General features: G+C 38.4%; 1 protein-coding gene across 1 annotated transcript; it reads right to left on the bottom strand.

Moving 5' to 3' along the window:
• Positions 1 to 4,374: 4,374 nt before the first annotated feature.
• On the bottom strand, positions 4,375 to 22,140 carry lsr (lipolysis stimulated lipoprotein receptor). Its single transcript, XM_044208337.1, is given in 12 exon segments — positions 4,375 to 5,137; positions 5,996 to 6,180; positions 6,183 to 6,466; positions 8,955 to 9,252; positions 11,493 to 11,609; positions 14,299 to 14,355; positions 14,552 to 14,755; positions 15,692 to 15,838; positions 17,019 to 17,075; positions 17,417 to 17,536; positions 20,217 to 20,546; positions 21,916 to 22,140. Coding segments are annotated over 12 exon segments (1,875 nt in total). The 5' UTR covers positions 21,956 to 22,140; the 3' UTR covers positions 4,375 to 5,101.
• Positions 22,141 to 22,726: the final 586 nt, after the last annotated feature.

The following is a 22,726-nucleotide window of genomic DNA, read 5'->3' as shown; positions in this document are numbered from 1 at the left end:
TAAACAAGCCAACAGTGTAGTCAGATTATCTAAACCACTATATTTGGAGATGAAACTGAATGTAAGCTAACTTATTTATAATGATTTAGCACAAGATCTTAGCAATAACTTTATTGTGTAAAATATTATTAATAGGAACAATGGCCAAAACTCGGAAAATAAGACTCAAGTTGTGATACACTGGAATTACCCTTTATAATGTAAACATACTGACAAACCAGCCCAGTGTCCCTGGGGATTCTGCACCTCACAATACCTGTGGGATCTCAATGTTCAGTGCCAAAGCAGGAAATAGTGTGCCTTATATGTAGTCAGGGGGAGTGTAAGGGTGTGGAGGTCAGGGATCTGGAATTTGCCTTCAATCACAGACCTGCAATTAACGTTTGTGTTTTCATTAACCGTAACCAAGAACCCTAAACTGTTGAACCCTTAAAGTTGCAATGCGGATATATTGCGGAAATCGATAATTATATAAACATTCTTACTGAACATGATCCGGGGTTTTACAGAATTATCCAACACTGATATTCTTGTCTGGAGATAAGGGTGCGACACACATCACTCACTTGGTGGTTCACTGGTGGAATTGGCCATTAACACCCTGAGTTGTTTTCACTCATCTCACATTAGTGCCATTCGTTACTGCCACGTCAGGTGTGCCTGATGTGGGTGTGATATGAATATTCTGCTGACAGTGTTCAGCTTTGACTAATGCAATACCAGCCAACTGCCAAACAAATCTCCTCCTTTCTTTGGAAAAATCTCTGTCAGGACACATGAGCTGAGTTGGAAAAATCTGAGAAATAGCCTACAGAATCCTCACTTCTTAGTAGATAAGAGAAAGTATATTAATATAAAATAGAATTTAAAATGTATAAATTCATGAGGTATAACAATACTGAATGACAGAGAAATTAGTTAATGTACCAATACGTACATTTTTTAACCATTACATTAGAAATTAAAGTAGGCTAAGTAAAATAAGGTCACTGTCACTCAACTGTACCAGATACTACATTATTAATATTGTAGGAATTAGAGTTAGATATATCAGATGATATTTGTTTATCACAGATATATCGGTAACGTTGTGTATGTCGGCCAATAAGTTGTAGCACAGAAAGGCCAAAGATATGCTTAAGGTAGTGTAGAAATAGTGTCTCCATTACATAGTTTGTCTTCCAGAGAGCACTGACCGTTATATACTTTCCAGATGTAAAATTTCCTGCTCAGTACATATCTTTGTCACAGGATATGTAATGTGTATGTCGGGATGTGAGACTGTAATCATTGCGCTTTATTTAATAAGCAAAAACTAAAACCGTATCATCAGTTCACTGTTATACTACATACTACTGTCTTTTGTGCCTGTTTTTGTTTTTCATAATTTGTTTCTTAATTGTGTAAACCGTAGCACTGAAGGAACATCATTTTGTTTACCTGCACACTGTATATCAAGGGAATGACAATAAATTATATCATGACCTTGTCCTAAATTATACAGGGTTTGAAATAATAAACAAGTGAACTTGATGCTTTAGAAAATAAAAATGTATATCTTACAGTAATCGGTAAAAGCGTTTTCCACTTGCATAATTGTAGCTTCTAACAAACTGAACCAGCAGGCTGTAAATGTACAGTGAGTGTCCTCTTTATTTTGTTTCTGTAAAAATGTCTGAGAAAATAACTCCTGATCGTGCCATAGTGATGTCGGCAGAATTTTGGGCTTGGAGACTATCAACTAAACTCGGAATGTGTAGTTGGTGGCACCCTGGGAAATGTATTGGACTTGTATTGAATTTTAGGAACTTGACCCATAAAAGTCAGAGTATCTCGGCCTCTGCTGCATCAATTTTCATCATTCTTCTTTAAATCTGGCTCTTGTGAGTCTCCCAACTTTATAGAATTGCAATACTAAATCACTGGAGTGCCTCCTCAAGATGAAGCCAGTGTTTCTTGTCAGATTACTGTGCAGGAGCGTCCTCTCAGTTAAATGTGTTTTTTTTCCTGAAAAGTAACACTACAAACTGAAATAAGGTTCATGATATCAGTAGCCTTATTTGACAGTGGTTCATTAGGTGTGCACTTGAGGGTACCAGTTTGTGGTTCCTAAAGTGGGGCCTGAGGACCATTAAGAGTCTCTTAGAGGGTTACACAGTGTCCCCAGAAAAATACAATTTCACTGACAAAACAGTCTGGTACTATGTGTCCTCTCTGCTGCCTCCAACCTTCATCCATTATCTAAAACGGCTTATCCTTTGCTGGGTCGCGGGGGGGCTGAAGCCGATCCCAGCTGACATTGGGCGACTATAGGTGTAGTGCTTATATGAAAAGTTTGAAAATCTGAGATCTCAGATGAGCCTTTAACATACTTGACACAGAATCATGGTATCTGTTTAGGATGAATGTGGTGAAGCTGAAAAAAAGCCGGCTTACGAGTGTGCAGATTACCAAAATGTCGCAGGTTGAGCAGTAAAGGATATTATCTGCATTTACTTTATTTTAAATCTGCGTTCATCCAGGAAAACTTCACAAAGCTCTCTATTTCAGGAACTTTTTTTTTTTACACTCACACAGTTTCACACATTCACACCTGGGAGCTACTCAGAAGTCTACAAGTCTAATCTGTTGACCACTGAACAGCATCCCTGGAGTAGCTTATGAAAGAGGATCTTCTCTTTACAAGTGATACTGAACTATTGGATGCAAGATTAGCCTCAGTTATGTGTGTTAAGAGACAATTACACTGTGATATGCATTTCACTAGCACTGAAAGTCTTTCTCTCCCACTTTGAAAATGTTATGAGAAATGTGTCATTTTACCCCCACATTAGTTATTTATTAGAATCTATTTTAAAATAATAGTTGTGTAGGATGTCCACATTAAGCTACAGTTGTGTAAAATCAGACTTTTTGTTTTTAAAGCTGGCACTTGTTTTCACATATTTCACACACTTGAGAAGCTATGACATAAGGTCATTCTTAATGCAATCACAGAAAATTAGCGATTGGCAGAAAGTTTCTTATGGAGAGAAAAATGCAGAAATCGGACAAGCAAAAAGCAGAAGCAGCACGTCCCTCTCTGTGTCATTTGGGTATCCATGACGTTCTCAAACAGTTGCATTAAAATGAACAGATTTCAACATATCTTCACTTGTGTCACATGTATGTAACCATCGTCACAACTGACATTGTGTGATAATGTGGAGATGATTAGCACAAACCTTGGTCACTGTAACCATCCTTTGGTATCAGAAACCTCAGGTTATTGATCAACAGCAGGAAGAACAGTATGAGGAGGACATGTCCACCACGGAGAAAGACAAACTGCCAGAAATCAGGACACCTGAAGCAGAGGATAGTGGGAGTTCTGAAAACAAGATAGTGTTTTTACATTTTATATAATTAAATTCTGACTTTTAGTTGAACAACTTGGCATAAATAATCTGCTAATGTATTCTTACCTGTTAAGTAATTTATAGTGAAATCTTTTGTAGGGACCAAGTGATACAGGACAGCAGTTTTCCAGCCTGGGTCACTTCAAAGGACAAACACTGAAATCTGACCTACTGCTTTTACTGTTATACACCCAGCGTTGTAGGAAGTGTACCACTATCTAAAAAATGTAAATTACTATAATATTTTGTGTAAAATCACATTAACTACAATCTGAGGGGACAAATTATAAACATACAGTATGGGCATTTGTAAAATATAATGCAATACAATTCCTTTGCAATAAATCCCATCTTTGAAAAGATTAAAATTTCAAATTTATGCTGAGACTGTGTCAGAGAGGCGTTGACTAAACTCTAGATTAATCTCTGAAGATGTAATTTGTGGTGTTGTTTGAAAATAATAGTCCCGCACAGAGGCACTGTCTTGAATTAACATCGTTTTTATATTTTAAGCTTCACTAAGTAAGTATTTGTTATGATGGAGTGTGTTAAAATGTACAGTTGTTTCTGTTTTTCTGTCCAACACTGTGTCAACACTGATGGCAAACTGAAGGGCTACTCCTACTGCAACTTTTAATGAAGTAGGAATTCCTGTAGAATTTTTTTCCACGGTCTGGCTGCAGAAAAAAAACAGAGGAACAGAAATCCTTAACTTAGTACTGAACTCCCAATAATGAACAATCAGAACTTCCTCAGTGTTTAATTAATCATTAAAGAAAGTTGTTTTTTAGTTTTAAACATTGTACTGTTCCAAATCCAACAGGAGTGTAGAACTGTTGCTATTAATATGTCCCAAGATCCAGAGAAACACAGGCTGGTCCATAACAACACCACTGCTACAATCCACTGTACCATTAAATTACAGGCTAACATGGTGGTGTCATCTAGTGGTGAAACTCCACAAGTCAAAAATAAATGGCCTGACAATTGAGACCTTTATTGTAAAATTAGGTTTCATCGCATCACAATAAACATTTGCATTGTCAAAGCGTATAACTTGTCGGCTGTACAATATACTGCAGGTTAAAACTTTTGTAAAAAAGAAAACAAAAAATACAATGCAAGTACTCAAACAAATTCTAACCAAGAATATTTTGTTCAGCAGGTTTCTAAATATTGAGCACTGTAACACGACTAAAAGCAAAGATAAGATCAATTCCTTTGAATGTACATAGTTTTTCTTAGGTGTAAAAAGAAAACATATAGACCCCTACAAATCTACATCAGTACCTGTATGAGCTAATTGAAACTACATAAAAGTTTTAAAAAAGTTAACAAAGTTGAAACCAATTGGAACACGTTTACTCGTCAAGATGTGAAGACCATTACAGAAAACTATTTATCAACTTGACGTTCACGTCATCTACAAGTAAAATTCTGTACACTCTAAGGCACTTGTGGCAGCCACAATATTTTATACATGAAAAGGCACATAACATTTCATCTGTGCACCTCTTCACTGTTAGAAAATTATACATACACATTCAGCATCATTCATCATGATACGTTTACTGTAAAGTCTGAAACACAGCACAGCAAATTAGCAGTGTGACTAATATTTACAGTCTTAGACATCAACTGGTCCTTTCTTTAGATGGATCAAAGCTGCATTGTTGGACAGGTTGCTCACATCATGGTTGGTTTTACACCACCAGGCTCTCCCGACTCACAGCTCCATTCTGTAAGCCAAGAAAAGTCGTGTCAATTTGACAAATGAAAAGGGAGAAAAACAAACAGAAATCCTAATTTAAATCACATTCTAGGTGCCTCAATCGCACTTCAAGAATAAGGCCGGTGATATTCTGTATTTTTCTTATTGTCAACAAAATCAACAAAATGTTAGTCCATCTCTTAATCTTTTCCCTACCCTGTCTGTGGCACATAAATCTGTAGAAATGAGTCACAAATATCTAATTAATTTTGTTGAATTTGTTGGGGACTATTTTCAGCCAAGGATCAATATACCTTTGGTGTGCTGGCGAGTATATACAGCAGCAGGACAATGGATGTCAGATTGACTCAAACTAAACTACAGTGCCCATATTCATGGTAATGAAGGAACATGACGGTGTGGCTCATTGGTGTGTGTTTGATAGTTTTAGGACAATAATGGAGTTCCATGGCACAGAGGGATAAGCTTTACAAAGCTTTGGCTGCACAGGCAACACTTGTTTTTAGGATGAATTCATTGTTTGTTTTTGTCTTTTCAAGGGATTTGTTGACAATAAGGAAAATACAGAATATCACCAGACTTATTCTTTAATCATACAGCTGAAGAAATAAAGTGGCTTCCTCATGGTCTGTCCCATCACAGAAGTCATAACTTTGATAATAATAATCACACATTTTTCCATTTTTGTTAAAAATGTCCTCGTCAGAGACTTGAGGCTCCTACTTAAAGGTTTACAATTTCCTCAGCCAGTGACACAGAGACAGTCATAGTGCATAGTTCATACTGGCCATGACATATCCTTTAAAGGCTCTCTGAACAACAACAGTGCCTGTATATAAATGTACAGAGTTTTGATGTGACCCACCTTGCGGAGGTTGCTTTTCTTTGAAGATGACACACTTTCATCTTCACTATACGGTGGTGGTGGAGGAGGTGGGTAGTCATCACGGCGACCGGGATGTCCAGAGGGCGGGTTCTGAGGAAGTGGTGGGGGCCCACGTGGCGCTCTCCCTCGGTCTGAGCGGTCGCTCTCGCTGTCCAGTCGTTCCGGCTGCGTGCCCTCTGCTGCTCGCCCATCTTCTTCCTCTCCATGGCTTCTCGCAATAAGGTGTCATCATAATCATCTCTCCCACCCCTGGCGCCGCCGCCAGGCCGGCGATCTCTCTCCAGGTCCATCACATCGTCACGGCTGCGGCTGCGTCTCCCTGGGAGGCCACCATAGGCCCCTCCGTCTCCTCTGCGACGATCATCAGGGGAGTAGTCACGACGCCTGCGGTCGTCAAAGTCACGGTCGTAGCCACTGCGGGCACTACTGCTCCACCCATCATCATCTGAGCTACAGAGACAGAAAGCAGAAAATTTAGGGGAAACGGAAGCATACTGGGGTTGTTGCTCTGTCACTAGATTAGCTGCTGAATAGAGTTTAAGACAAGTTCAAATTTGAGCTTAAACCTTATTGCTGTGCCCTCAGTTCCAACAGCTAAGGTTTTAAACCCAGTTGCTATATCTTGTAGAAGTCACCTAACTGGACTACATTAGAGGTTTAAGCCTCATGCTAAACAGGTTGTATAACGTGTGCAGAATTATATAAGGCCACTAAATGCAGTGTAACTCTATATAGGGTGAGATCATTACAATATTTTATTTTACAATATAAAGTTTTCTTATCCAGCAATGTCAATGTCAAATTTATTTATATGGCACATTTAAAACAACCACTGTTGACCAAAGTGTTGAACAGGATAAAATACCAAATAAACAAGCATAAAAGTGAATAACTAATACATAAAAAGAAAACAATAAACATAATAAAAGAACAGCAGCACAATAATGAAAATGAAATCAAGGTGTCAAGCTCAACTAGTACTGAACTTTGACGATCAAAAGATCCTCTATAGAAACTGTCAGCAGTTTGCAAAGTTGAAGCTCCTAAGGAAGTTAAATAATTTTGAAGATTGTGATCATACTTTGGAAATGGTACATAATCATGCGGCCAACCATTCTGAAAACAGGGACTAAACCCCCCCAAAAAGCTGAAGAGTAGACTGGTGTTGTATATGTGTCCCCCATATGAAAGGGGTAGACTGGTTCCCATATGACAATTATTTGCATATACAATGTAAATAATATTTAGATTCAAAGTTAAAGAATAAAAGAAACAAACCCAAACATGATGTGAATATGCTTTATATAACCAGCAAAGAGCATCAGCCATCCCTAATGCACAGAATAAAACAGCGTTTGGAAAGCATTTCATATTTTACCACAGTTAAGTTTTAATGAAAACTTGAATGTAAGAAATTTAGCGATTGTTAGTAGACTGCACAGGAGGGGCAGAGCGAGAGGAGATTGTCCACTAGTTAATCGATCAAGAATGGCGTTGTTTCCTCTGATGGATAAAAAAGAAATAGAAAAATAAAGTGCTAAAATGGGTCGTCAAATATACTTTGGCGGCTGTTAATATACCTGGGCAGCCCGTCCAAGTAAAGTCTGTGATTATTACACTGATGCATTTCTCAGCTTTAGGGAGAGCACCATTGATAAATGTTAATCAGAGGAAAGGAAAGCTACATGACTTGTCTGGGAATCCCCAAACACAGTGCACAGACTCAACTAGAAACACTGTTGTAGCTATTCTGGGGAAACAGAGATTAGATGCACCCACCCCCCCACTATAACACGCTCACACGCACGTGCATGCACGCACACACACACACACAGTGACAAAAAATATACATTCATACATACTAGAGTAAAATAGAATAAAGTAGTGCTTCCAATGTTCCAAATAACAAACAATGAATAAACTGTAGGTTAAGGTGCATCTATATTACTATACTATGATAACATCTATGATAATAAGACGGTGTAGTCCCTCATCGCTCGTTTTAAACCTTTTCTACGAAGGTTTTCAACCTTTTCTACGATCTATGATAATCTGTGACGCTATGATAAGAGAGGTCAGCTTAGCTTGATACTGGATTTTTCCAGTGTAACAAACATTTTTGTTAAGGATCCCTTTTTACAGTTATCTCTGAAATTCTTGATATTACCTCAAGTGACTTTATCAAATATGAAATTAAATGCAAAAATGAATATTTTATATTCTCTCTCCCAATGGGTGCCATCCCAGCCATGAAAAATACACTTATTCAACACTAGCTTCCTCCTGATCCCACCTGCATCTAATAAAAGTAAATGGGTGTAAATACAGGCCCAGAAGACAGCACCCTGAAACAAAAAAAACAAAAAACATTGGGATTTATGATAGAGCCCACACAAGGGAGGCTGTCCCTGATTGCATTTCTTGTGCTATGAATTGTAGCTTATCTTTAGATAAGCAGAGACTTTTATCCACTCTAGTCCACTCTTTTAAGAAATAAAGTACTGAATTTGGTCTAATATCAGCTATTGCCAGCATCACTGGTCCAGTCAGATTGTGACACCACCACCAAAAAGAAGCGTTCAATAGCATAGTAGGCTGAACTGAAGGCCGTTGCTACTTTTATGTGTACTATTGCATATTTGCATTACTGTAACTATCACAGAAGCAGTAGGCTTTTAAGCATTAAGCAGAAAATGTTTAGATTTGATTCAAACTTTAAATTTAGTTTTGTTTTCTAAAAGGATCTATCTGCTTGATGAGAAAAGAGACAGAAAAATTAGTAGTAGCCAAACTGAGCTGTAGGATGAAGCGTGTTTGTTTCTTATTCAGTTGTTGAGTAAATGTGAACAGTCTTCTATACTTGGAGTCAAAGCTTAGTGTACCACACTTGACAACAAGCGGAGTGCCTGTAGCATTGTGCTCAGGAAAACAGACTCACCCTCTCCTGCCTCTGGGCTCATCCGGGCGCCGGTGTGGTGGGTAGTCATCTCGGCCATGGCGCTGTCCGATGTTGTCGAGGTTGTCCATGGATCGCGCACGTACGCGATCCCCCATGTACCCTCCACCACGGCGCGGGTAGTCATCACGGTAGTGGCCTTGCTGGGAAACACTGCTGATGGTGCTCATGGCTTCATCCCGGTCATAGACAGTGGCCAGAGGTGGTGGCTGGGAACGACCACCGCGGCCTCGAGGGTCTGAGCTATCGTGCAGTGAACTGACTTCACTCATATTATCCACTGAGGGAGGAAAAACAGAGAAGAAGAGATGGTAAGTAGAGTAACAGAGGAAATAAAATGGCCTGGGTGAAGGATAAGCAAACTAAAGCCCCATTCGGATAGGATTAATATTACAGGGGGAGGTGGGGAATGAAATATTCACTGTGCTCCTCTGTAATTTAACTAGTCATTCTAGACAGCATTTTAACCATCAGGATATTACAGGATGTGGTCTGTGATAGACATTCAGCAGGACAAAGCCAAAAGAGAAAGCCAAAAGCCTCACGGGGGGGGGGGGCAAAGATACTATGTGAGGTGAATTTGAGTCAAAAATTGAACTCCTTCTCAGAGACATAACTGTTATAACACATATTGATAGTGACTTACACTTCCTGAGGATATCATTATATCTGATGTCGATCATGAATAAATGTACATAAATCCACTTAGAAATCATAGAGAAAAGACACTTTCATTTTCAAGTTTTTGCTAATAGCTAATTTGCATATTTAAATGGTGCTAATATGCTAAAATGTAAACAAATATAGGCTAAAAAAAGCTCATAAGAGAATGCCAGTCCCTAGCTACTTGTAGTTGGCATTACATCAGCCCATTTAATGGGCTTTTATGGGGGTTTTCTCTCCTAATTTTTTCTGTCATCATATTGGTTTCCAAATAGGCCTATATGTAGGTGTTAGCATGTTTCCATCTATCAGATTAGCAAAGGCATTTTTAACTTACTCCATTTTCACACAAAAGTCAAATTTCACACAGAGCTGATTAAAAAACAAAAAAAGTAGAAGGACAAGCAGTTCTTCACGCAGACAAAATGCTGAGATTCACTTTAAAGAAACAAGGACGTCACTCCAGATGGGATGCAAATTACAGGAGGACCAGCAAGTTTGCTGAAAAACAGCAGGTAATTGCGGCAGTCATTATTACCCACATACACGCTCCAGATGGGATTAAAATCACTGATCAGGGCAGGTAATGTTAAAATCACCCTACCTCCCCTAGCAAAATAAATCCAGTCTGAATGGGGCTTAAGTGGCTACTTAAAAGGCCCTGCAGCCATCAAGGGGCCCCAAATCACAATCTACAGATGAATTTATAATCCATTTCAGTAAAAGTGAAACAGAGTTCTCTGTCTTTATGTCGGTGTGCACATAACATTACATACTGCTTACGGGTTTCCCCATCACAATCAACTGCTGTCTAATAGGTCCAAGATGTCAGTTTTGTAAAACACAGAATCTGGATCTTTATGGATACTGATTAAACATTACCTCTACCAACAATCGCTCCCACCGTCACTTTACACTGCTTCGTAACAAAGAAAAAATTAGCAAAATTTATATGGTTAGCCAATAATGTAATTCAAGTTCAGAATAACATGGTAACAACTTGTTCTACAAGTCAGTGAAGTGAAACCAAACATGTTGACTGTGGCTGTTTACAGTCAGGAATGTTATATCAGTTAAATGATGGAGTGCATGTCCTTCAGTCCACAGTAATCTGAACACACACACTTTAAAGTCTGTGCCCCGTTCATTCATTCAGTGGCTGTAATGTCAGTTAATTTAGCAGCTCTTTAGTAAAAAAACAAAAGTGGCAGGAATATTCACCATTTTGTTATGTTGTTTGAAAAGCCTTGATTTAGATTAATCTGTGTAAACAGAGAGTACAGCTGGGCGATAATTCAATATTTCGGTTTATTGACTTTCAGTCGAATCATATTGTCAGAAAATCATATCCTATTATTGTCTGAAAAAATTGTGTTGACCAAAGTAAATATTTCAAGGGTTTTGCCTGTTGTAATCCATAAAAATAGAAAACAGTTCAATGCATGTAATTAATTAGATGATTATTTTTATTAATATGTGATTTTGCATTCATTTGCTCCAGTCAGAATGACACGGGTCTATGTTTGATACTGTAACATTTGTATTTTTAAAATGCTGAGGAAGTGGATGTTTTATAAAATGTGCATCATATTCGATATCCTGAGTTTTAATCTGATATACCTATACCCATCTTCCTTAAAGTCATCCCCCTCTTTATAAAATAGAATTGAATAAAATTAGTCTAACTCTGAATTCTCCAACAATTTGGAAGAAACTAGACACAGGCAGTACTTAAGTGGCAGCCTCTAACTCTTGACACCTTTTTAACAGAAGTTGATTTATTTTCTACGACAGTAGCCTGGGGCACAGTTGGCACGTAACTGTGTCCAGAATAGCAGAAAGCAATCAGTCACTCACAGCGGTTGTAGTTGACAGGTCTGGATGGGTCCAATTTGGAAAGCTCCTTTTCCATATAGTAAATGGCACGTGTTGCGTTCCCATCAGGGTCTACCTGGATACGATACCCACTGCGAGCTGGTGAGAAGAAGAGAGGTATCAGCTTCATGCAAATACACTGAATCAATGTGTTTTGAACATTGTGAATAAATCTGATACATTTTAATTTTCATTAGCTACTTGATCCAAATGCCAAAGTTCCTGGATCAAAAAATATATGTTGATCACCTTAAATTATAGATAAGTTTAACAGGGAGAATGTGACTCCTGAAATTTACGTTGCGCAATCCGCTAGAGAGAAGATGTTTAACTCTGTTGGAGTTGTGGCAACTACAAAAACACTGAATATAGCAAAATGGCCAGTGACGGCATGATCATCTAATCACATTCATATGTGCCAGGATATCCTTATGACAGGGACAATGAATAAAACATTAATATGAATAGGCATACAAGTATAATTCAAAAGATTCCTGCACAAACTTTTAATCAATGAGTCACAAAAGCTCACACTCATTTCTTCTAAGTAATAAGGTGGGTGTCATAGGTTAATAAGACAGTAGGGGGCAACAAGAGGCATATACACTCCCTGACAAAAGTCTTGTCGCCTATCCAAGTTGTAGGAACAACAAATAATAACTTGACTTCTAGTTGATCATTTGGAATCAGAAGTGGCTTATATGAAAGGCAAAGGCCTCTAGATTATGCTTATTTTACCAAAATAAAATCTTATCATGCCTTGATATTTAATAATTTTATTAGGAAAGAAAGGTCAGACTTTGCTTAGACAAAAGTCTTGTCATTTAAAGGAAATAATGTACAGTACAGAACATAAAGTCATGGTGCAGTGGAAAAATAATTAATATTGTGTATGACTCCCATGAGCTTGGAGGACTGCATCCATACGTCTCGGCAATGACTCAAATAACTTATTAATAAAGTCATTTGGAATGGCAAAGAAAGCATTCTTGCTGGACTCCCAGAGTTCATCAAGATTCTTTGGTTTCATCTTCAATGCCTCCTCCTTCATCTTACCCCAGACATGCTCAATAATGTTCATGTCTGGTGACTGGGCTGGCCAATCCTGGAGCACCTTGACCTTGTTTGCTTTCAGGAACTTTGATGTGGATGCTGAAGTATGAGAAGGAGCGCCATCCTGCTGAAGAATTTGCCCTCTCCTGTGGTTTGGAATGTAATGGGCAGCAAGAATGTCTTGATACCTCAGACTGTTGATGTTGCCATCCACTCTGCAGATCTCTCGCACACCCCCATACTGAATGTAACCCCAAACCATGATTTTTCCTCCACCGAACTTGACTGTTTTCTGTGTGAATCTTGGGTCCATGCGGGTTCCGATAGGTCTTCTGCAGTATTTGCGACGATTGGGATGCAGTTCAATAGATGATTCATCGGAAAAATCAACCTTCTGCCACTTTTCCACAGTCCATCCTTCCTGCAAGCTGTGGGCCTTGGCAAATGCAACACGATTTTTTAGTTGTCTTCTGTTTAATGCTGGTTTCTGAGCACTAATTCGGCCATTGAGGCCACTGTGTGACAGAATTCGACAAACTGTTCTTGTAGATACAGGGGTTTCTGGTGACCAGTTGTTATGTAGCTCTGCTGCAGTTGAAAAAGGGCTGGCCCTGGACTGTCGAACCAACAAACAGTCCTCTCGAACAGTAGTCTTACGGGGCCTGCCTGACCTGGGCCTGTCATGAACTTCACCTGTTTCTTCAAATCTTTTTCTTATCCTCTCCACTTGACGTTTAGATACATTAAAGATGTCTGCCACCTCAGCAGGAGACTTGGTCTTCAGGCTCTTGATGATCAGCACTTTGGTCTGTGGTTGAATCTTTGGCATGCTGTCAGAGGTCAGGATGCATTTCAAATGAAGGTTGGGTGTGCTGGGGTTCTTCTTCTACACACCTGGGAATGTGTTAATTACAGTATTTGTCACAGGTGATGCTCTAATCTGTGATTGTTTGAATCCTTTAAAGATGTGACAAGACTTTTGTCTAAGCAAAGTCTGACCTCTCTGTCCTAATTAAATAATTAAAAATCAAGGCATGATAAGATTTTATTTTGGTAAAATAAGCATAATCTAGAGGCCTTTGCCTTTCATATAAGCCACTTCTGTTTCCAAATGATCAACTAGAAGTCAAGTTATTATTTGTTGTTCCTACAACTTGGATAGGCGACAAGACTTTTGTCAGGGAGTGTATATATATATATATATATATATATATATATATATATATATATATATATATATATATATATATATATATATATATATATATATATATATATATATATATATATGTGTCAAATATTCAGAACTATGAAACATATAAATAGACTAAGTGGAATATCATAAATATTCTTTATATACAGATTGTTTTTCATGCCATGTGTACATATAGATCCTAGGGGGGGAATTTGAAACAATAAGATAACACTATTGTCCGTTCACACAGAGATTTGTCCTGCATCACAATTACCTAGGCTAGGATGATATCTGAATATATTAAAAAATATCTGTTTTAATAAGTCACCTAATCTAAGGTCCAAATATTGTAATTTCCTTAAAAAAGCATAATAATTGGGTGCAACTCATCTCAAGAATTTTACTATTGAGAAACCACACTGGAAATGACTATAATTATATTTCTATTGTACCATTTGAAGTGTGAAATGCAGGTGGCAAAGCTCCAATACAGAAATACAAACATGGCAATTCCTATAAGTCCCTCCCGCCCCTACTTACTGTGGTCCGCTCCACTGTCTTGGTCATGCAGCAGAGGTAACTGGGAGCCCTGCCCAACTGCACAGACACAACAAAGCAAATTTAAACAATGATTCAACAAAGCTCAACATTAAACAAATTAGGTAGAAGGCTACATTACATTTTCAGTTAACCGACTTTTACTGATAATGCCCACTGAAATTCAACACATGATACAGAAATAAGTCAGAAGTTGCCCTCAAACAGGAAATAACAAAAGTGTGGTAACTTTCACCTGAGCTGGCGCCATCATATTCACGACTGTAACCATTCTGGGGAAGTGGGTGTCCTCCTCCGTTGGGTAAAGGAAGCAGGGGTATACCAGGCTGGTTCATTAGTGGGCCACTGTATGGTGGCTGAGCATACATACTGGGAGCATAGAGGGTGGGAGCATAATGACTGGGCACACCTTTCTTCACCGCTTTTCCTGCCTCATACACTGCGAAATAATGGATAACAGTTGGTTAAAGTGGAAAGAAAACATGATTGTATGGAACAGTAGAAACACCTCATATGGCTTCTGTTGTAAGGACAAAAACTAACACACAGCAACTGCTGAAGGCCAATAATTTTAATAAAAGGGTAAACTTAAAGGAATAGTTCAAAATTTTGGCATAATTGTTTATTTATTCACTGAGTGTTAGATGAGAAGATTGATACCACTCTCTGTCTGTTAAACATTTAGTTACAGCTAGCAGCCGGTTAGCTTAGATTACACTGCACCCAATTTTTGAGACAGTTAAACAATCCAGAGCTGAAATAAGCCGTGAAATTTAGGTAAATTCAGACAGGGTGTTTCCATTTATGTTTACTTTGCATATAAAACTCCTCCCCCATAAAAGCTGAGCACAACAGTACATGATATGAATAAGTGCAGTAAGATTTAGAAACTCTAACCTTTTTAAATGTTACATTCGAGCTGGGTATAGTTTGACATTTTTTATACTTGTGCCAGTGCGATACCTGAGTTTTAGTACTGATAGCAAAACAAGCAAAACAATATATTTTTTGATACTTTAGTTATGAGTGTTTCTATTTTTGTTAAATGTAATCAGACCCCCAGAGCTTAATTTGATCAACACTGTTGTGTGTACACATTGTTGAAGGACAGACGTCGCATGCACCATTTAAAACCTCTTGAGACTGGATTAGTATTTCACAAGAACATAAGAACATGTGTTCTGACTTTTCTTTTCCTTTCCTTTCCTGAACATGTTTTTCAACAAAACCCTTTTTCATTTAACAAAAGAAACCAAATTTCTCAAATGTTTAATGTTATCAAAGAGCAAACAACCATATAAGATATTCGCATACATAATATATAGTTGATCATTTGTGAAATTATGATTTGAATCAGAAACTGATTTGTACGTACATGCTCGTGGGCAGCAGCAGCGGTCGGGGCAACAAGGGCAGCTAACGTAGCAGCAGCAAGTGTGTGGGCAACACTGGCACCAGCAGATCCCAATCAGGAGCAGCAGCAACAGGAAGCCAAAAACCACCAAAACAACAAGGAGCCAGTCTGTGTGGGGCAGCAGAGGGTGCATTAGATACACTTATATCAAAGATTTACATTATTAATCCACAGGATTTGATTTTTCTCTTTTAACAGGTAACTTAATTTTTTCAACAATTCTTTCATATTGATACAACAGGGAGATTTACGCATCAAATTTAAGTTAGTTTGCAGCCCTGAAAAACAGATACAGTAGTCTACAGATTATATAGATATTGGCTTTTTTGTAATAAATCACTGGAGTAGAACAACAGAAATTATGTTTTGGTTGGATTTTCTTATTGAACAGAAAATCTCTAAGGAGTGATATGTCAATGCATCTGTGGAGAACAGTCAAGCAGAAACTAGCAGTAGCTGTTTGTTGCTTGACACACCCAGAGCACCACGGTCATATACCGTAATCATAAACCATGCTGCTTTTTGTTTATAAATGCAAACAACCTGGTTAAATTATTGGGTAACTCTCAGATTTCATTTTTGTTATTGAGTGTTCAGATCAACAAAACATGTTGGCTACAGTGGTAATTTGGGTAAGGTTTTGTCAAACCAGTACAGCTGGTTTGTCCTTGTACCCAGGGCATGATTTCACTCTGCATGTCAGTTCAGGCAGTACATGCCACTTAGCAAAGAGACAAAAACAGCAGTGAGAGGAGAGATACTGTTCGTTCAAATGAATCAACTAAAATGGAAACTGGATGAGCAGAGAACAGCATAAAAAACATTATTTGGCTCTGTACACTGATAAGAAAATGTGTGCTGAATGTCCTTTTGTTGCAACCAGGCAACTACAGAAAGTCACACATGGGAGCAGAGCGATATTAAAGAAAGAAACTGAGGTAGATAAGGAGGGAATGTAAGGTGGAGAAAGTTAAGGATGTAAGTGAATTATAACACAAGCAGAACAGTTGGGTTTGCATAAAGGTATCATTATATTGTTACATTTTCAACAGGATGTTTGTAGCTTAAATGTAGGGGCCTGTTCTCAAGATGAGTCATAGCTGCTTTTTTGTGCACTTTGAGTATGATCTTGGCCACAAAAAAATCTACTGTGTGTCTAAGGCCTAAAGGAAAAATACAAACTTGGGTGACCTCATGCAATCCAGCCGAGGTGTTGGGTTAAAACTACACCTCATTCTCCCTCATATTCTATAAACAAGACAAGCTATAATCAAGGGGCTTGTACTACCTTCCATAACCAGTAAGTCAATGCCAGGCAGGAGGTCAGTAGTATTTGACTTTCTCTCTGTGAAAGAAAGATAAAGTCACAATTACTTTAAAAGTGGTATCGGCCTAATTTTACTGCCTACAACAAATGCCTCTGAAGACTTATTCAGAACCGGGCTGGTGGCAAGTATCCTCTCTGTTGACTGTACAGCTGCCCACACAATAGTTAATCAGCCACTTGCAAAATCTGTCAGGCCAAGTTTATTTGGAACATTTCTTCTTGAAAATCTTATGTGTAATCAGATGTGTGTGAATGAGGAAGAAAATATGAAAGGGGAATCAGAGCGAAATAGAAGAAGCAAATTGTGTGCATATATGCGTATCAGACTGTGACCATATACGCCTACGAAGATAACTTACCGAGAACAATTAGTTCTGTGTAGTCTTCACCGTTTCCTGAAAGGTCCTGCGAAGAGATCACAGAACAGACGTAGACACCGCTGTCACCCCATGCCGTCTGAGCAATATTCAGGTCTGCATCTGTGAGAAACAATAGATCCAGGGGGTTGATTTTTGTTTTAAAGTGGCTACAGTATTTTTTATTTACTATCATTACAATGTTATAATAGTGGGATCTGATAATAATACTTGTTAAGTTGCAGTATTTTGACATCTTCAACAAGAAAAACTACCCATTTTGAGTGTATGTGTATTCTCCTACACTGAGGCCTCTTTGTTTTCCAACCCCATTGTAGCCTCACTATATCTTTATCAGTATTGTCTTGGTCTTGATGGAAAGACTCTTGGCCTCAAGTTTTTTTCTCAGCTTGCCTTTATTTTGATTAATTGAACAATGACAAACAATGCACAGATCCTAGTAGTGTGGTTACACTAACAAATTTTCTTTTAAACCAGGTACTTTGCTTGGTCCACTCCTAAAAATGCCATTTTCCACACACATTTACAAGAAGGGAGCGTCAGTTAACTCCTAAAAATGCAAGTTTCCCACATTTTTACAAGTGAAAATTAAAAAACAGTAATGTCTTTGTAAAAAGCTAGGCTGATCTGGCCAATAGTTAATAGAGAGAAGAATGGGTGTTTGTCAAAAAACTAGCATGAAGTTGACAAAGACTGTTAGGATTACTGTAAAGCATTACACAGCGGTGTGTGAATGCTTGTGTGTTGCGAGTAAACATCTCTGCCCTTGAGCCAGGCTGTGTGAAATACAAACTGAAGTTATTTCTGTTTGATAGTGGTGGAAAAGAAATGTCACTGCACGCCAGATGTCAACAGGCACTCACAAGGACCTGAACTGAGCCTTGGCACAATTCAATCTGGACCTAAGGAGGTGGATCTGGCAGTTTTCCCACCCAAATCTGTTGATACAGTACATACATTTTTTTTAACTTAGTATTAATGCAGGTTTTGTTAAAGTTTTTAGAAAATACCTATCATAAGTAATCATGATACTTTTATTCTGTTGCAAATTTCCCAGCTACGTCACTGAACTGCAAACTTTCTATGCATCCGGTCACTGTCTGAGATCTTCCAGCAAGGCTTTCTTTTCTGTACCTGCAACATATCTAAAATCTCAGGGTAATGATGCCTTTGTCATTAAAACCCCAAATATTTGGAATGACCTCTCGGAGATCAGGATAGCAACTTTATTGATAACTGTTAAATCTCAGCTAATGCATTAACCTTACTTACTGAACACTATTAACCTTACTTACTGAACACTAGTCCATGTATACTGTAACTGTGTTGATATATTTTGTGTGATATTTTAATACCATACTAATATATATTAATTCCTATATTTTATCTTGTTTTATTGGTATTGACACCATTTTTAATCTTTCGTCAGCCCGGTAAAATACTTTGCATATTGGCCTTTGAAGAGTGCTAAAGTGATGATAATGATTTTCTCAACTGTATCAAAGTGACACTGAGAAACAAATATGCCAGCTGCACAGTGTGTGTGTGTGTGTGTGTGTGTGTGTGTGTGTGTGTGTGTGTGTGATCATGGCAAAATGTGGTCCTGGAGAACCCCACTGTAGCAGGAACTAGCACAGAAGCAGTTTTGAGTACACTGCCAGGTGTTTATATGTCTGTCTGTCTGTGAACAGATATTGTCAATGCAATAGCGTCACAACCGTGCAAGATGCAGTCATGAAACTTTACAGGTGAGTAGCAGAGATCAAAATAAAGGCTGAGTTCGAAGATGGGTGTGGTCTGAGCAAGAGCGCCGGATGTAGCGTTGGTAGGAAGTAGGGAAGGGTCAATTGGCCCCTCCACTATACACTCATGGTCCACATTCGTTCTAATCGACACATAATTAATACCGTCTGCAATAGCACATTCCTGTCCGTTACAGAATAGCGACTTGGCAGCAGTGTGTAGCTTACAGGAACTTGAGCAGGGTGAACACTTGCTCATGCAAAGTCCAGTCATAAATCCACTGCTTTCAGGATGTTTCTTCTCTTTTTATGTTCCTCTTGAGTATGCCACCCCTGCATTTAACTGCGCATGTTGAAAATATGAGTATGTGACAATTTGTCTTTCTATGACTATAACATCAATCCTTCCTTCCACGTGGACACATTCACGCTAATTCAGTTTGAGAAGCAGATCTACATAGAAATGAAAGTGGGAACAAGTCATACAAAGCTCTGACGTAGTAAGAAACTAGTGTATATGCAATTTACAGATTAAATATGGAGGGAAGAAACAATTAATGACTTAGTAGATGTAAAAATCATTCACCACCCTTGACTTACTTGATGCTAAGAATTCAGTTTTCAAAATACATTAATTCTGGATTTTTAGTTCCAAGTCTGTAAAATAAAGTTGTGGTTTTAAGCCTAAACTTTTCCCCCCCACAATCGAGTTCAAATGCAAATTCAAGTCATTTCTATGAAGGAATAAAACATGAAATTTAACAACTTTCGCATATTCTCTTGATTAAGTGATTAATCGTTTGGTCTAGAAAACATAAAAAAAGGTGAAAAGTTACAATTTCTTAGAGCTCAAGATGATCTCCTCAAATGTCCTGTGTCCAATCAACAGTAAAAACTCAAAAGATATTCAATTTAGTATAATGTTAAGAAAAATAAATCTTATTTTACCTGTCCAGTCAAAAAAATAAATAAATAAATCACACCCAGTCTTTGAAATCCCATTCAGACGTATAGTAAAGTGTAAGTTTTGATCAACTCACCGTTTATGAAGCTGATCTTGCGACCCTGGTAATCTGTGCCGAGGGTAACAGCATTTCCTTGCTTGGAGGCCACTATGCGCACTGTCCTCTGGCTGTCGGCGCACTCGATGTTGGCGTCGTAGTTGGGGTTGTTCTGAGACAGGATGTTCTCTGCACTGCTGGGATTAAATGCAGCCTGGATGGGGTCCCGACAATACGATTTGTACTTCCACGTGACAACAGGAGGCTGAATGGCTGTTGTCTGGTAGTTACAGGTGAGGGTGACGGGCTGGAAGAGGATGACAATGTACCTCTTTGTGGGGCACTGAACTGAGATGGCCATGGCGGACTCTAGAAAGAAATTAAAAATACTGGAGATTTAAATTGCTGAGAGGTAAGTGACAATGATGATTATTATTATTAAAATGTTACTCACATTTTGTAATATTGTGTAAAGGTTTCTGATTAGTCTACAATACCCCTAGGGCGTGGTATATGACAAACAATATTTCCTCACTGCTAGTATCACTGAGAGTGGGTGTGATGAGTCACTTCAGACGGGCTCTGTGTTTTCAGCCTGACCATTTCAGCCATGTAAGTTATGAAGCTATGCATACTTTGTGTGCTCTGAGAACAGAGGAACAATCTATACCAGGCTTTGGTTTACCTTTGGTCACTGTCAAGACTTGTGGTTTTGGTCTTTTCATGGAATTTGTTGACCAAAATATAGATCATTTCCAGGCAGACATGTTCCTGGAGGTGCTCACTTGTCTGCTGCTTAACTAGATTTTTCTCTCAACCAGCAACTTTTCCCATATGCTAATGTTAAATGTAAAGGCCCTAAAGGGACCATACAATGCTAGATGGCACATTCAGCATTAACTTTTCCAAGCAACATTAACAAAGAACTACAAAGACACTGTGTAACCATGAATTGCATATTCTGTGTACAGGTTTTGTTTGCAGACATTATAGCATGTAACTATATTTTCTGCCATAATAAAGTACACCAATGTCAAAGAACATAAAATCATAGTCAGTGGGATTGTGAAGGATCCCAAGGCATTATTTTTGCTATAACAAGTTTGAATCTTCTGCAACTCCAATTCACTAAATTGTGATAGTTATGCTTATTGGAGGTTCTCTGAGGTCTTGGTGTTTATTCAACATTTTCGCAATTTTGGAGGCTGTCGTTTGTGGTGCTGTTGAACTGTACTGTGTTATACTGGAGGGTGTCTCTATCAAATAATTTGTCCACCCCCTATTTCATCTAAAACGTAACTTTGGGTTCCCAGATGGCACATTCAGCATAAACATTTCCTGGCAACGTTTTCCCAACGACATTTTCTTTCATTTGTACACTAAGGAAATATGTCACCTCATTTCATAAATAAAATAATAATGCTGTAAAAACTTTCAATATCCATGTTACAAATCATATTTATTAGTAGGCTATCTTTTGCGATATGCAATTCTGCAATCGCCCATTGTCTTTGTGTTCTGAACAGACTACTCATTTTTAGTTATAACATGTTGTCGTTATATGGTTCAAAAATCGTGTTTGATAAACAGTTCTTTGATAATCTAATGAAACAGTCGCATTAAATAACGCTTTACATAAATATAAACAGCCCAAAAGACGCAGTATTTATCAACGGACTTTTCACGGAAGCGGGCCCACCCTGTTTGGCAAAAAACAAAAACAAACAGTGCAACTTACCTGTTGCCATTAAGGCGGCGATTATTAACGTCCAGAACATTTTTATTCCTCTTTCCTCGGGGTATCAGTCGACTTAGCTTATTATTATTTCATAAAATATAAAACTGCAGGTTATGCATAATATTGCGCTCAACTGTACTTTTCCTCAGCCAGGTAGGGCCAGCTCCATTTTGTCTCTTTGTATGTTGAAGGCGAGGGGAGTACCTGAACGCCCCACGTCAGCAGCACAGCCAACAGGTGAGCTTTCAGAGACAAGTTGCGAAACACAGGGGTGTGTAAATTGTTTTGGGTTGTTTTGTTGGTCGACGGTGGATTTATCACACTACAAGGTCATGGTGGTGAGAGCAGGAGAGAGTTTTAAATTGTGAAAACGTTTCTTAGCCAACATATTTTTATTCGCTAAGATATAAATTTGACCAATAATGTTTCCCCTACCCGCTAGTTGGTACGATCCAGACACTGATAACGTTATCAAAGCACTGTTTGTTAATGTTCAACTCGTTTGTGGGAGCAAAAGTGTGTTTGTGTGCACGTGGGAGTGAATGAGAAGTGTGTGTGTGTGTGTGTGTGTGTGTGTGTGTGTGTGTGTGTGTGTGTGTGTGTGTGTGTGTGTGTGGAGTAAGTAACCAAGTAGGGCCCAGTTCCTGTAGGTGTGTAATTTAACATTTTTACCACTGACTGTTGCCCAGTGGTGGAAGAAGTATTACGATTCCTTTAAAAGTAGGCCTGCTAATATCACACTGTGAAAATACTCCACTACAAGTAAAAGTCTGGCATTAAAAACCTTACTTAAGTAAAAAGTATGTAGTCT

The sequence above is a fragment of the Siniperca chuatsi genome, linkage group LG9, assembly GCF_020085105.1.
Source record: "Siniperca chuatsi isolate FFG_IHB_CAS linkage group LG9, ASM2008510v1, whole genome shotgun sequence".
Taxonomy (NCBI): Eukaryota; Metazoa; Chordata; class Actinopteri; order Centrarchiformes; family Sinipercidae; genus Siniperca; species Siniperca chuatsi.
The sequence above is the reverse complement of the archived record's forward strand: the minus strand, read 5'-3'. Positions and strand labels throughout refer to the sequence as shown.